At 36.9% G+C, this 14,173-nt stretch overlaps 1 protein-coding gene across 1 annotated transcript; it reads left to right on the top strand.

The window, feature by feature from the left end:
• The first annotated feature begins 11,787 nt into the window (after positions 1-11,787).
• On the top strand, positions 11,788-14,173 carry LOC130945262 (uncharacterized). The gene is given in 8 exon segments (XM_057873994.1): positions 11,788-11,835; positions 12,204-12,254; positions 12,352-12,420; positions 12,689-12,931; positions 13,637-13,752; positions 13,837-13,865; positions 13,915-14,033; positions 14,105-14,173. Coding segments are annotated over 8 exon segments (744 nt in total).

Here is a 14,173-nt window from a genome sequence, read left to right as displayed (position 1 = left end):
TTTCAAAAACTTTTTCAAAATTTTTCTTTTCTTTTTCGTTTTTCTAAACTTTATTTTCAAAAAAAAATAATAAAAATCCAAAAAAAATAATAAAATCATAAAAAAATATTTTGTGTTTCTTGTTTGAGTCTTGAGTCAATTTTTAAGTTTGGTGTCAATTGCATGCTTTAAAAATTTTTCTTGCATTTTTCGAAAATTCCATGCATTCATAGTGTTCTTCATGATCTTCAAGTTGTTCTTGGTAAGTCTTCTTGTTTGATCTTGATGTTTTCTTGTTTTGTGTTGTTAGTTGTTTTTCATATGCATTTTTCGCTTGTTAGAGTCCATGCATTAAAGATTTCTAAGTTTGGTGTCGTGCATGTTTTCTTTGCATAAAAATTTTTTCAAAAATATGTTCTTGATGTTCATCATGATCTTCAAAGTGTTCTTAGTGTTCATCTTGACATTCATAGTGTTCTTGCATGCATTTTGTGTTTTGATCCAAAATTTTCATGTTTTGGGTCATTTTTGTGTTTGTCTCTCTCATAATTAAAAATTCAAAAATCAAAAAAATATCTTTTCCTTATTTTTCTCATAATTTTCGAAAATTTGAGTTGACTTAGTCAAAAATTTTCAAAATTAGTTGTTTCTTACAAGTCAAGTCAAATTTTCAAAAATCTTATCTTTTCAAAATATTTTTCAAAAATTATATCTTTTTCATTTTTTTCTATTTTTCGAAAATTTCAAAAATATTTTTCAAAATATTTTCAAAACCTTTTTCTTATCTTTATATCATATTTTCGAAAATTCACTAATAATTAATGTGATTGATTCAAAAATTTGAAGTTTGTTACTTTCTTGTTAAGAAAGGTTCAATCTTTAAGTTCTAGAATCTTATCTTGTAGTTTCTTGTTAGTGAAGTAAGTAATTTTAAATTTTTAAATTAAATATTTTTATCTTTTATCTTATATTTTTCAAAAATTTTATCTTTTTCAAAATTTTGATTTCAAATATCTTATCTAACCTCTTATCTTCTTATCTTTTCAAATTTGATTTTAATATCTTTTTTAACTAACTCTTTGACTTTGTGTTTGTTTCTTATCTTTTTCAAAATCACCTAACTACTTTTCCCTCTCTAATTTTCGAAAATATCTCATCCCTTTTTCAAAAATTCTTTTTAATAAATTAATTGTTTTAAATTTTAATTTTAATCTTATCTTATCTTTAATTTTCGAAAATCACTAACCTCTTTTTCAAAATTATTTTCGAAATTCTCCCTCTCTTTTCTTATTCTATTTAATTATTTATTTACTAACACTTCTCTTCACCTCTCTCCATCTAAATATCCGAACCCATTCTTCTTCACTCTTCTCCCCTTCCTTCTTCTACTAACATAAAGGAATCTCTATACTGTGACATAGATGATTCCTCTTCTTTTCTTGTTTTCTTCTCTTTCATATGAGCAGGAACAGGGAAAAAGGCACTCTTGTTGAAATTGATCCTGAACCTGAAAGGACTCTGAAAAGGAAATTAAGAGAAACTAAATTACAACAATCCAGAAACAACCTTTCAGAAATTTTCGAACAAGAGAAAGAGATGGCAGCCGAAAATAATAATAATGCAAGGAGAATGCTTGGTGACTTCACAAAGCCAACGTCCAATTTTGATGGAAGAAGCATCTCCATTCCTGCCATTGGAGCCAATAATTTTGAGCTTAAGCCTCAACTAGTTGCTTTAATGCAACAAAACTGCAAGTTTTATGGACTTCCATCTGAAGATCCTTATCAATTTTTAACTGAGTTCTTGCAGATCTGTGAGACTGTAAAGACGAATGGAGTTGATTCTGAAGTCTACAGACTCATGCTTTTCCCTTTTGCTGTAAGAGACAGAGCTAGAATATGGTTGGATTCACAACCCAAGGATAGCCTGGACTCCTGGGATAAACTGGTCACAGCCTTCTTGGATAAATTCTTTCCTCCTCAAAAGCTGAGCAAGCTGAGAGTGGATGTTCAAACCTTCAAACAAAAAGATGGTAAATCCCTCTATGAAGCTTGGGAAAGATACAAGCAGCTGACTAAAAGATGTCCATCTGACATGTTTTCAGAATGGACCATATTAGATATATTCTATTATGGTCTATCTGAATTTTCGAAAATGTCATTGGACCATTCTGCAGGTGGATCTATTCACCTAAAGAAAACGCCTGAAGAGGCTCAAGAACTCATTGACATGGTTGCAAACAACCGATTCATGTACACTTCTGAGAGGAATTCCGTGAATAATGGGATACCTCAGAAGAAAGGAGTTCTTGAAATTGATGCTCTGAATGCCATATTGGCTCAGAACAAAGTGTTGACTCAACAGGTCAACATGATCTCTCAAAATCTGAATGGATGGCAACATGCATCCAACAGTACTAAAGAGGCAGCTTCTGAAGAAGCTTATGATCCTGAGAACCCTGCCATGGCAGAGGTTAATTACATGGGTGAACCTTATGGAAACACCTATAACTCATCATGGAGAAATCATCCAAATTTCTCATGGAAGGATCAACAAAAGCCTCAACAAGGCTTTAACAATGGTGGACGCAATAGGCTGAGCAATAGCAAGCCTTTCCCATCATCTTCTCAGCAATAGACAGAGAATTCTGAACAAAATACTTCTAATTTAGCCAATCTAGTCTCTGATCTGTCAAAGGCCACTTTCAGTTTCATGAGTGAAACAAGATCCTCCATCAGAAATCTGGAGGCACAAGTAGGCCAGTTGAGTAAGAAAGTCATTGAAACTCCTCCCAATATTCTCCCAAGCAATACAGAAGAGAATCCAAAAGGAGAGTGCAAGGCCATTGATATAATCAATATGGCCGAATGCACAAGGGAGGAGGAGGATGAAAATCCTAGTAAGGAAGACCTCCTGGGACGTCCCTCAAGCAAGAAGGAATTTTCTATTAAGGATCCAAAGGAATCTGAGGCTCATATAGAGACCATAGAGATTCCATTAAATCTCCTTCTGCCATTCATGAGCTCTGAAGACTATTCTTCCTCTGAAGAGGATGAAGATGTGACTGGAGAGCAAGTTGCTCAATATTTAGGAGCTATCATGAAGCTGAATGCCAAGTTGTTTGGTAATGAGACTTGGGAAAGTGAACCTCCTTTGCTCATTAGTGAACTGGATACCTGGATTCAGCAAATTCTACCTCAAAAGAAACAAGATCCTGGCAAGTTTTTGATACCTTGTACCATAGGCACCATGACCTTTGCAAAAGCTCTGTGTGATCTGGGGTCAGGGATAAATCTTATGCCACTCTCTGTAATGGAGAAGCTGGGGATCATTGAGGTACAACCTATCTTGTTCTCATTACAACTGGCAGACAAATCATTGAGACAAGCTTATGGAATAGTAGAGGACGTGTTAGTAAAGGTTGAAGGCCTTTACATCCCTGCTGATTTCATAATCTTAGACACTAGGAAGGAAAAGGATGATTGCATCATCCTTGGAAGACCTTTCTTAGCCACAGCAGGAGCTGTGATAGATGTCAACAGAGGTGAATTAGTCCTTCAATTGAATGGGGACTACCTTGTGTTTAAGGCACATGGCCATCCCTCTGTGACAAAAGAGAGTAAGCATGAAGAGCTTCTTTCAGTTCAGAGTCAAGAAGAGTATCCATAGTCAAACTCTAAGTTTGGTGTTGGGAGGCCACAACCAAACTCTAAGTTTGGTGTTAAGACCCTATATCCAAACTCTAAGTTTGGTGTTGGGACTATACAACATTGACCTGATCACCTTGTGGCTCTATGAGAGCCACTGTCAAGCTATTGACATTAAAGAAGCGCTTGTTGGGAGGCAACCCAATTTTATTTATCTAATTTTTATTTTATTTTATTTTATTTTATTTTGTGTTTTATTAGGTACATGATCATGTGGAGTCACGAAAAAAAATATAAAAATTAAAAACAGAATCAAAAACAGCAGAAGAAAAATCACACCCTGGAGAAAGCACAGGCTAGCGTTCAACGCCAGTAAGGAGCATCTGGCTGGCGTTCAATGCCAGAACAGAACATGAATCTGGCGCTGAACGCCAGAAACAAGCAATATTCTGGCGTTTGAACGCCAGGAATGTGCCTAGAAGAAAAGCTGGCGCTGAACGCCAGTAACAAGCATGAAACTGGCGTTCAACGCCAGAAACATGTTACATGTGGGCATTGAACGCCCAGAACGTGCACCACTCGGCGTTTAAATGCCAGAATAGTGTGCAAAGGCATTTTACATGCCTATTTGGTGCAGGGATGGAATTCCTTGACACCTCAGGATCTGTGGACCCCACAGGATCACCTCAGGATCTGTGGACCCCACAGGATCCCCACCTAACATATTCCCACCTTACCTCCTAATCCTAGTTTTACTCTTCCCCACATCACATTTCCCAAAAATCCTTCACCAATCACCTCAAGCTCTCTTCCCAATCACCTATTCACCACTCACATCCATCCACTCTTTCCCATAAACCCCACCTACCTTCAAAATTCAAAAACATTTTTCCACCCAATCCCACCCTAAATGGCCGAACCTTTCCTCTCCTCTCTCCCTATATATACCCTTCCATTCCACTTCATTTTCACACAACACTACCCCCTCTACTTTACCTTGGCCGAATCCATCTCCCCTCACTCTCCTCCATTTTCTTCTTCTTCTTCTCTTTTTTCTTCTCTTGCTCGAGGGCGAGCAATATTTTAAGTTTGGTGTGGTAAAAGCATAAGCTTTTTGTTTTTCCATTACCATCAATGGCACCTAAGGCCGGAGAATCCTCTAGAAAAGGAAAAGGGAAGACAAAAGCTTCCACCTCCGAGTCATGGGAGATGGAAAGATTCATCTCTAAGAGCCATCAAGACCACTTCTATGATGTTGTGGCAAAGAAGAAGGTGATCCCTGAGGTCCCTTTCAAGCTCAAGAAAAATGAGCATCCGGAGATCCGACATGAAATCCGAAGAAGAGGTTGGGAAGTCCTAACCAACCCCATGCAACAAGTCGGAATCTTAATGGTTCAAGAGTTCTATGCCAATGCATGGATCACTAGGAACCATGATCAAAGTATGAACCCGAGTCCAAAGAATTATCTCACAATGGTTCGGGGGAAATACTTAGATTTTAGTCCGGAGAATGTGAGGTTGGCATTCCACTTGCCCATGATGCAAGGAGATGAACGCCCCTACACTAGAAGGGTCAACTTTAATCAAAGATTGGACCAAGTCCTTACGGACATATGTGTGGAAGGAGCTCAATGGAAGAGAGACTCCAAAGGTAAGCCAATTCAACTAAGAAGACTGGACCTCAAGCCTGTGGCTAGAGGATGGTTGGAGTTCATTCAACGCTCCATCATTCCCACTAGCAACCGATCTGAAGTTACTGTGGATCGGGCCATCATGATTCATAGCATCATGATTGGAGAAGAAGTAGAAGTTCATGAGGTCATCTCCAATGAAATCTACAAAATAGCCGACAAGCCCTCCACCATGGCACGGCTAGCTTTTCCTCACCTTATTTGCCATCTATGTTACTCAGCTGGAGTTATCATAGAAGGAGACATCCTCATTGAAGAGGATAAGCCCATCACCAAGAAGAGGATGGAGCAAGCAAGAGAGACCCTTCACGGTTCTCAAGAGATGCATGAGGAAGCTCATCATCAAGAAATCCCTGAGATGCCTCAAGGGATGCACTTTCCTCCCAACAACTATTGGGAACAACTCAACACTTCCTTAGAAGATTTGAGCCACAATGTTGAACAATTAAGGGTGGAACATCATGAGTACTCCATCATTCTCCATGAAATAAGAGAAGATCAAAGAGCAATGAGGGAGGAACAACAAAGGCAAGGAAGGGACATAGAAGAGCTTAAGAACATTGTTGATCCTTCAAGAAGAAGACGCCACTAAGGTGGATTCATTCCTTGTTCTTATTTCTTTCTGTTTTTCGATTTCTATGTTGTGTTTATCTATGTTTTGTGTCTCTACTTCATGATCATTAGTATGTAGTAACCATGTCTTAAAGCTATGAATAAAATCCATTAATCCTTCACCTCTCTTAAATGAAATATGTTTTAATTCAAAAGAACAAGAAGTACATGAATTTCGAATTTATCCTTGAATTTAATTTAGTTATATTGATGTGGTGACAATACTTTTTGTTTTCTGAATGAATGCTTGAACAGTGCATATTTTTTATCTTGTTGTTTATGAATGTTAAAATTGTTGGCTCTTGAAAGAATGATGAACAAAGAGAAATGTTATTGATGATCTGAAAGATCATGGAATTGATTCTTGAAGCAAGAAAAAGCAGTGAAAAGTAAAAAGCTTGCGAAAAAAAAATGGCGAAAAAAAAATATTAGAAAGAAAAAGAAAAAGCAAGCAGAAAAAGCCAATAGCCCTTAAAACCAAAAGGCAAGGGTAAAAAGGATCCAAGGCTTTGAGCATCAATGGATAGGAGGGCCCAAGAAAATAAAATCCAGGCCTAAGCGGCTAAATCAAGCTGTCCCTAACCATGTGCTTGTGTCATGAAGGTCCAAGTGAAAAGCTTGAGACTGAGTGGTTAAAGTCGTGATCCAAAGCAAAAGAGTGTGCTTAAGAGATCTGGACACCACTAACTGGGGACTCTAGCAAAGCTGAGTCACAATCTGAAAAGGTTCACCCAGTTATGTGTCTGTGGCATTTATGTATCCGGTGGTAATACTGAAAAACAAAATGCTTAGGGCCACGGCCAAGATTCATAAAAGTAGCTGTGTTCAAGAATCAACATGCTTAATTAGGAGAATCAATAACACTATCTAAACTTCTAAGCTCCTAGAGAAGCCAATCATTCTAAACTTCAAAGGAAAAAGTGAGATGCCAAAACTGTTCAGAAGCAAAAAGCTACAAGTCCCGCTCATCTAATTAGAATTAATATTCATTGATATTTTGGAATTTATAGTATATTCTCTTCTTTTTATCCTAATTGATTTTCAGTTGCTTGGGGACAAGCAACAATTTAAGTTTGGTGTTGTGATGAGCGGATAATTTATACGCTTTTTGGCATTGTTTTTAGGTAGTTTTTAGTAAGTTCAAGCTACTTTTAGGAATGTTTTCATTAGTTTTTATGTTAAATTCACATTTCTGGACTTTACTATGAGTTTGTGTGTTTTTTTGTAATTTCAGGTAATTTCTGGCTGAAATTGAGGGACTTGAGCAAAACTCTGAAAAAAGGCTGACAAAAGGACTGCTGATGTTGTTGGAATCTGACCTCCCTGTACTCAAAATGGATTTTTTGGAGCTACAGAACTCCAAATGGCGCGCTCTCAACGGCGTTGGAAAGTAGACATCCAGAGCTTTCCAGCAATATATAAAAGTCCATACTTTATTCGGGAATTGACGACGTAACTTGGCATTGAACGCCAAGTACATGCTGCTGTCTGGAGTTAAACGCCAGAAACACGTCATGATCCGGAGTTAAACGCCCAAAACACGTTATAACTTGGAGTTCAACTCCAAGAGAAGCCTCATCTCGTGGATAGATCAAGCTCAGCCCAAGCATACACCAAGTGGGCCCCGGAAGTGGATTTATGCATCAATTACTCACTCATGTAAACCCTAGTAGCTAGTCTAGTATAAATAGGATAATTTACTATTGTATTAGACGTCTTATCTTTTGATCACTTTAGATCTAAGGAACATCTGGGGGTGCATAGTCCTTAGACCATGGGGGCTGGCCATTCGGCCATGCCTGAACCTTTCACTTATGTATTTTCAACGGTGGAGTTTCTGCACACCATAGATTAAGGGTGTGGAGCTCTGCTGTACCTCAAGTTTCAATACAATTACTATTACTTTCTATTCAATTCTCTTTTATTCTTATTCCAAGATATACGTTGCACAACACTTTGATGAATGTGATGATCCGTGACACTCATCATCATTCTCACCTATGAACGCGCGTGACTGACAACCACTTCCGTTCTACCTTAGGCCGGGCGCATATCTCTTAGATTCCCCAACAGAATCTTCGTGGTATAAGCTAGATAGATGGCGGCATTCATGGGGATCCAGAAAGTCTAACATTGTCTGTGGTATTCCGAGTAGGATCCTGGGAATCTGGAAAGTCTAACATTGTCTGTGGTATTCCGAGTAGGATTCCGGTATTGAATGACTGTGACGAGCTTCAAACTCCTGAAGGCTGGGCGTGATGACAAGCGCAAAAGAATCAAGGGATTCTACTCCAACCTGATTGAGAACCGACAGATGATTAGCCGTGCTGTGACAGAGCATTTGGACCATTTTCACTGAGAGGATGGGATGTAGCTATCAACAAGGGTGATGCCTCCAGACGATTAGCCGTGCAGTGACAGTGCATAGGACCATTTTCCCGAGAGGATTAAAAGTAGCCATTGATGATGGTGATGCCCTACATACAGCTTGCCATGGAAAGGAGTAAGAAGGATTGGATGAATGAAATAAAAAAGTAGAGATACGAGAGGAGCACAGCATCTCCATACGCCTATCTGAAATTCCCACTATTGATTTACATAAGTATTTCTATCCCTTTTTATTTTCTATTTATTATTAATTTTCGAAACCCATAACCATTTAATCTGCCTAACTGAGATTTACAAGGTGACCATAGCTTGCTTCACACCAACAATCTCTGTGGGATCGACCCTTACTCACGTAAGGTATTACTTGGATGACCCAGTACACTTGCTGGTTAAGTTGAATGAAGTTGTGATCATAAATTCCAATAGAGCCAATTTTTAAATCTCATGCAAATACAAAGAGGATCACAATTTCGTCCACCATTTTCACATATTAGGACAACAAATAATTTGTACAAATCTTAATTATTAGAACTATTAATCCCTTTTTAATCTGATATCAATTTCATTTAATTATGAAAAATCATCTTAAATTATCAAAATTTAATTAATTAAACTTTAATAAAAATAATCAAGCCATAAAACGCTCATCAACTCAAATGTACATATTATCTAAACTTTCCAAACATTCTGAATTTGTAAAACAAATATCCCCTACCTCGTTAGCTGAAACTCAGAAATTAAATGCGTCAAACCCCCTTTTATTTTTAATTCACAGCAACGGCATCAATCTCGAGGATTTCCAAACAACGATAACCGCGACATCAAGGATCACAACAATAACTTATCTGACATAAATTAGAATTAACGTGAAATGAATGTTAGGCAAAATTAGAATAAAGTATCATGGTGAAGGAGGCAAAATCACTTTCAGTCTCACCATGAAGAACAACCTCAATAACTACAATACTCGCGATAGCAGCAACAATAACAACAATTCTAGTAGCAGCAATAGCATCTTTGTAAAGGAGATATCGACAGCGGCTGAGAGCAAGGTAAGGGTAAAATGGAGTAGATCATTAAAGAAGCAATAACGACAATAATGGTTACAGAACAAAATCAGTCTTACCAGAGAAAACAAGAAAATGGAGCATAGCAGCTTTGGTGACCCTCATTGGAAAAACAGAACCGATAGAAACAACACAAAGCTAGGGCAAGTTGGCAGAGGCTCCAGCGGTAGTGTCGACTACAACAATGTTGCTTCCTGGCGATTAGGGCATGGTGGGACACTACTAAAAAACTATTTATTACAGACGGATATTTCTGACGAATTTTATCCCACGAAAATACAGACAGAATTTTAGAGGGATTTTTTTTGTCGGAAAACAAAAAATGAATTAGCATAAATTACAGACGGAAAAGAGAATCCGTCGATAATTCTGTCAGAAAAATTAATTTTTTTCGTGGAAAATAGTTACAGACGGAAAATTCGTCTGTAATTAAATAGACAAAAACGCTGCGTTTTATTAAATTATTACAGACGAAAAATCCGTGTGCGAAAAATTTTAATTTAAACCTAACGTCATCCCCACCCGATCGTGCTCGTTTCACACACACAAAATCATATTTCTTCTTTTTCTTCTTTCACACCCTAAAACCCTAACTAACCACAATTTCTCTCAAAAATGGTATTTCACCATCGCAGAAAACTCATGCCAGAAATCTACGATTCCCTTTGCCACATGGAGCAGAATTGTTCTTCAAACTGTGATGATTGCCTTAAAATCTGCATCACCAACCCCCAATACTAATATTATTCCCAACCACCGCCACCTCCACTGCCACCGATTCCTCCTCTCTCCTTAGACGATACATCAGACCATGGAAAAAGCCACGTGCTCTCGCCCTACTTGGTCCTTTCTCTTTCCGTTATCGGAGCTGCTTTCTTCATTCTTATTTGCTGTGCAATCTTCGTAAGGATCTTCAGAAGGAGAAGAAGATCCTTATCGCCACCGTTGAGTCTTTGAACACAGGATAATACGCGTGATGATTTCTTCGTTGATGAGGAGCATGGTGATGTGGTGGACCACCCGATCTGGTAAATCCGTATAACCTTTCGAGCTCTGTTAGCTGCAATTCTTCTATTCCATCCGTACACTCTTTTAACAAGGTTTTTGCTTTTCTTAATTTACTTCTGTATTTATCTTGGTCTTGCTTGTTTAGGTTTCTTAGGACTTATTCTTCTTTCTCTTGTGTTCTTTTGTGTGTATGAACTACTTTGCATATTGATTATTTTGTATGTAGCTTCTGATTTTGTTTTATTGGTTCCATAGAGCTTCAAATTGGAAGGAGGCTTTACCTCCAGGGATTAAGGGATTCTGAGAGTCGTGGATGTGATGTTGGAAGCTTTTCGAGCTTCCATGAGATGGATTCATCATCTGAAGATGAGGATCAGGGAACTCATCAATGTGGTTCTGGCAGTTCCAAAGATAAAATTCCTCTTCCTGAAGGTGTTGTGGAATATTTAATAAATGGCCAACTGAATTTTCCTTTCTCTAAGGAGTTCTCGTTGCCATCGGCGGTTCCATGCCTGGGCGGCTGTGGAGAAGCTTACTATTGCAGGTAAGGTTGTAGTTGTTTGAAATGATGTAGGGTATATAATGCTTTTGTTTTATAATTTTTCCTACTTGAGAATAAAAGTAAATGAGTGCTGTGAAAGTCCTGTGAAAATTTTTGTAAATAATGTATGTTAACTTGAGTTCCAAAAGCAAACTGTCATGAAAGGAAAATGAAATATGATACTTTTGGTGGTTCAAACAACTATAATGCCTCTCTTCTTTTGGAAGCTTGGAGGCTTATATCAATGGGACACAAGAAAAGGTAGTTACTGGCTGGTTTTACCCGCTTAAATGATTCCAAATTAGACGGTGTTTGTGCTTTTATGGTGCATGATGTTATATCTTATGACAAAGTGTTCTATTTTAAGTCTTTAACGTTTCATATATATTTGATTTGCACTATGTTACTTATGTGGCATGGTTGTTGAAATTGAAACTTTTCACCAATTGAAACATTTATTTTTTTCTCCTTCTGTTTTAAGTTGAAGTGGTTCTTGAGCTCATCAGAAAACAAACCCAACTCACTGTTAAGCAGGTACCTATATATCAACCAACTCTAATTTATAAAATATTCATCGAAATGCATGATTCATTTAACTAATTAATACAGGAGAAGTTTTTTCGGCAAATTACAAAGCTTCTTAACCGTTATCATCAACAAATTAAACTACATGGACTCTTTTCTATTCTTTGAAATTTTAATATCTTTTTTATTCTCACACATGCTGCAGCTAGATAATTTTTTTATCGATTCTATTTTTTTTCTTTTTGGCTAATGAAAAATATTTCATGGATTTGAATTTTGGAAATTGGCATATATTTTTGGTTGAATTTTGGTGCTTATTTTCTATTCAGATGCAACAAAGAGAAAACAGTGTGTAGTCATTTGAGAAGCTTTGCTAGGTTAGCTCCTTTTGCTGGTTTTAGTTCTTAGGTATCTGAAAGTCAGTTAGATGAGCTTGAAGTGTTTTCTCTGTTGAAGGCACTATGTCGCATTTATGTGTTTTTTACGTAGCAATTTTTCAATAGTCATACATGTTTATGTTTTATCATTTTGATTCTCATCATAACTTGTGGAAGCTATGGATTAAATTATATGGTTCATATGATCATTTAGCTTCTAAAAATGTTTAGAGTTGTTGCGGTTTATCGGAAGTTGTAGCTGTTCGAAAGTTGTTTTGTTTTTACCTTTCAGATTGAAATATATACATGTATTCCTTTGCAATATATATTACCTGAAAAACTTACATTAATTCTTTCTTCCTAAACAGGTTAGACGGAACCTTGAACAAGCTAAGAGCTTGGTGCAGGCTGTGATCAAGGTATGATGTTCAAGTAGTTTCTGAGAGTTTGCCTATTCTACAATATGTATATCCTTTAGCCATCATACATGTTTTCTTGGTATATGATCATCACCAGAGGGAAGAGAAAAAGAGAGAAGTAGTGGATAATGAAGTTATGCTGCAGAGGAAACAAATGAAGTATAAGGTACTTGCATTATTCTTCCCACATGCTTTCTTACATCTGTCCTTACTAGAAGATGGTGTAGTATGGTGGTTGCCATTCATTGTGAGGCCAAAGCAAAACTATGCCATTTCCTTTTCCATTCTATTTACGGGGCAACAATAAATGGAATATGGAGGCTGTATAAAGTTCTAGTTTTAAAACTCTTGCATTTAATCTCAATGTATTGTTACACTAATTACTAAAGTAGTTTCAGGCAACTTATGAACTAACGAGTGATTCCCTATCTCAGCATGAAACCGAATTTTTGGAAGACAGCTTAGCGCTCTCAAGACTCGCTCCCTACTCTTCAAAGTTTGTTTCAAGTGAGGAAGAGTTCTTTGAGTCAGATATGATGACCAGCCATCCTCATTCAAGGCCTTCAGTAGTACAGATTCATCCTTCATATGATGCCAACCCAGCCATGCTTCCTGCAACTTTTTCAAAGCAAGAGTTTAGGAGGCAACATGTTCCACAAGGCTGGCCTCAAAAGTTGGTAATATACTGATTTCTTTGCCCTATTTTCTGCAGTGTCCTTTTCTCCTTCCTTGTTTTGGTATTTATCACTTTGTGTGAGATTATCCATGAAAATTTCACACTTTTTTTTATGAATTTAATTTGGTGTACATCATTGTCTAAAAGTTTCTAAACAAATATTTAATTATGCGTTGCCACATTATAGAAGTAGTATGTGATTGATAATAATAGTGTAAAAACTCTTATATTAACAAAGCATTGAAGTTAAGGTGTTTTTTTTGTGTGGTATATTGGTATCTAAAGTTAGACTATTGTATTCTTAGGTTTCTGTTTTGTACTTCTCTCCTCTTGTTTTTAGCAATTAGCATAATCCTTTTTACCCATTGGGAAAAAAGGGGTGATTTTCTTTAGATTTTGGAAAATTTGATTGAGACTTGAATGCTCTAGATAGTTGAAAAAGTTGAAGAAGTTACTCTGGAAGAATTAATTTGGCATTTTTGTGTGCAACCTCTACATGTTGGGTTTCAAATTTTCAATGAAAACTATCCTTGCTTGTTTAGAAACACTTGCTTGTTTGTGCCTCTCAGAAGGGTTTGTGCCACTCAGAAGAGCAAACGGTCACCAGTGTATGATTGTTTAGAAACACTTGCTTGTTTATGGTTTTATCTTATTAGAATGTGTTCATCAATCTCTACTAATTATGATTTTGTTACTATACTTTCAGGTACATAGATGGCCAAGAATGGGAGGGCATAGATTCATAGGAATGAGAACTCAACATCAAAAGCTAACTAGAAAATGTGAAGTTACAGCTATTCTTGTTCTTTATGGTCTTCCAAGGTAATTAACAAAATCATACATACACATATTGGACAACCTTGTAACAGTTTTTGACACTATTCACCTGACACAAGTTACTCACAGATGCTATCCTAGCTCACAAGTTACTCACAGTATATAGTTTACAATTAGAACTTAATGATTCTGTTTACAATGAATTAGATTATAATCCAACAGGCAGTGGATGTGATTCAGAAGAAGCTGCTGTTGAGGAATCTAATGGGAATAAGGATGCTATGGACCTTGAGATTCGTTCAAGAGAAAATATGGTGGAAAAACTAGTAAGAACAAAGCACCATAAGGAAATTACTTTCCCTTTGGTGATCAACTCTTTTGAATCGAAACCTATCAGGTTCAAGAAGAATTCATGCACATATGGCTGATGGATGCTGATTCATGTCCATTTTTTGAGAAAGAATAG

Source organism: Arachis stenosperma, chromosome 8, assembly GCF_014773155.1.
Source record: "Arachis stenosperma cultivar V10309 chromosome 8, arast.V10309.gnm1.PFL2, whole genome shotgun sequence".
NCBI classification, from domain to species: Eukaryota; Viridiplantae; Streptophyta; class Magnoliopsida; order Fabales; family Fabaceae; genus Arachis; species Arachis stenosperma.
The sequence above is the reverse complement of the archived record's forward strand: the minus strand, read 5'-3'. Positions and strand labels throughout refer to the sequence as shown.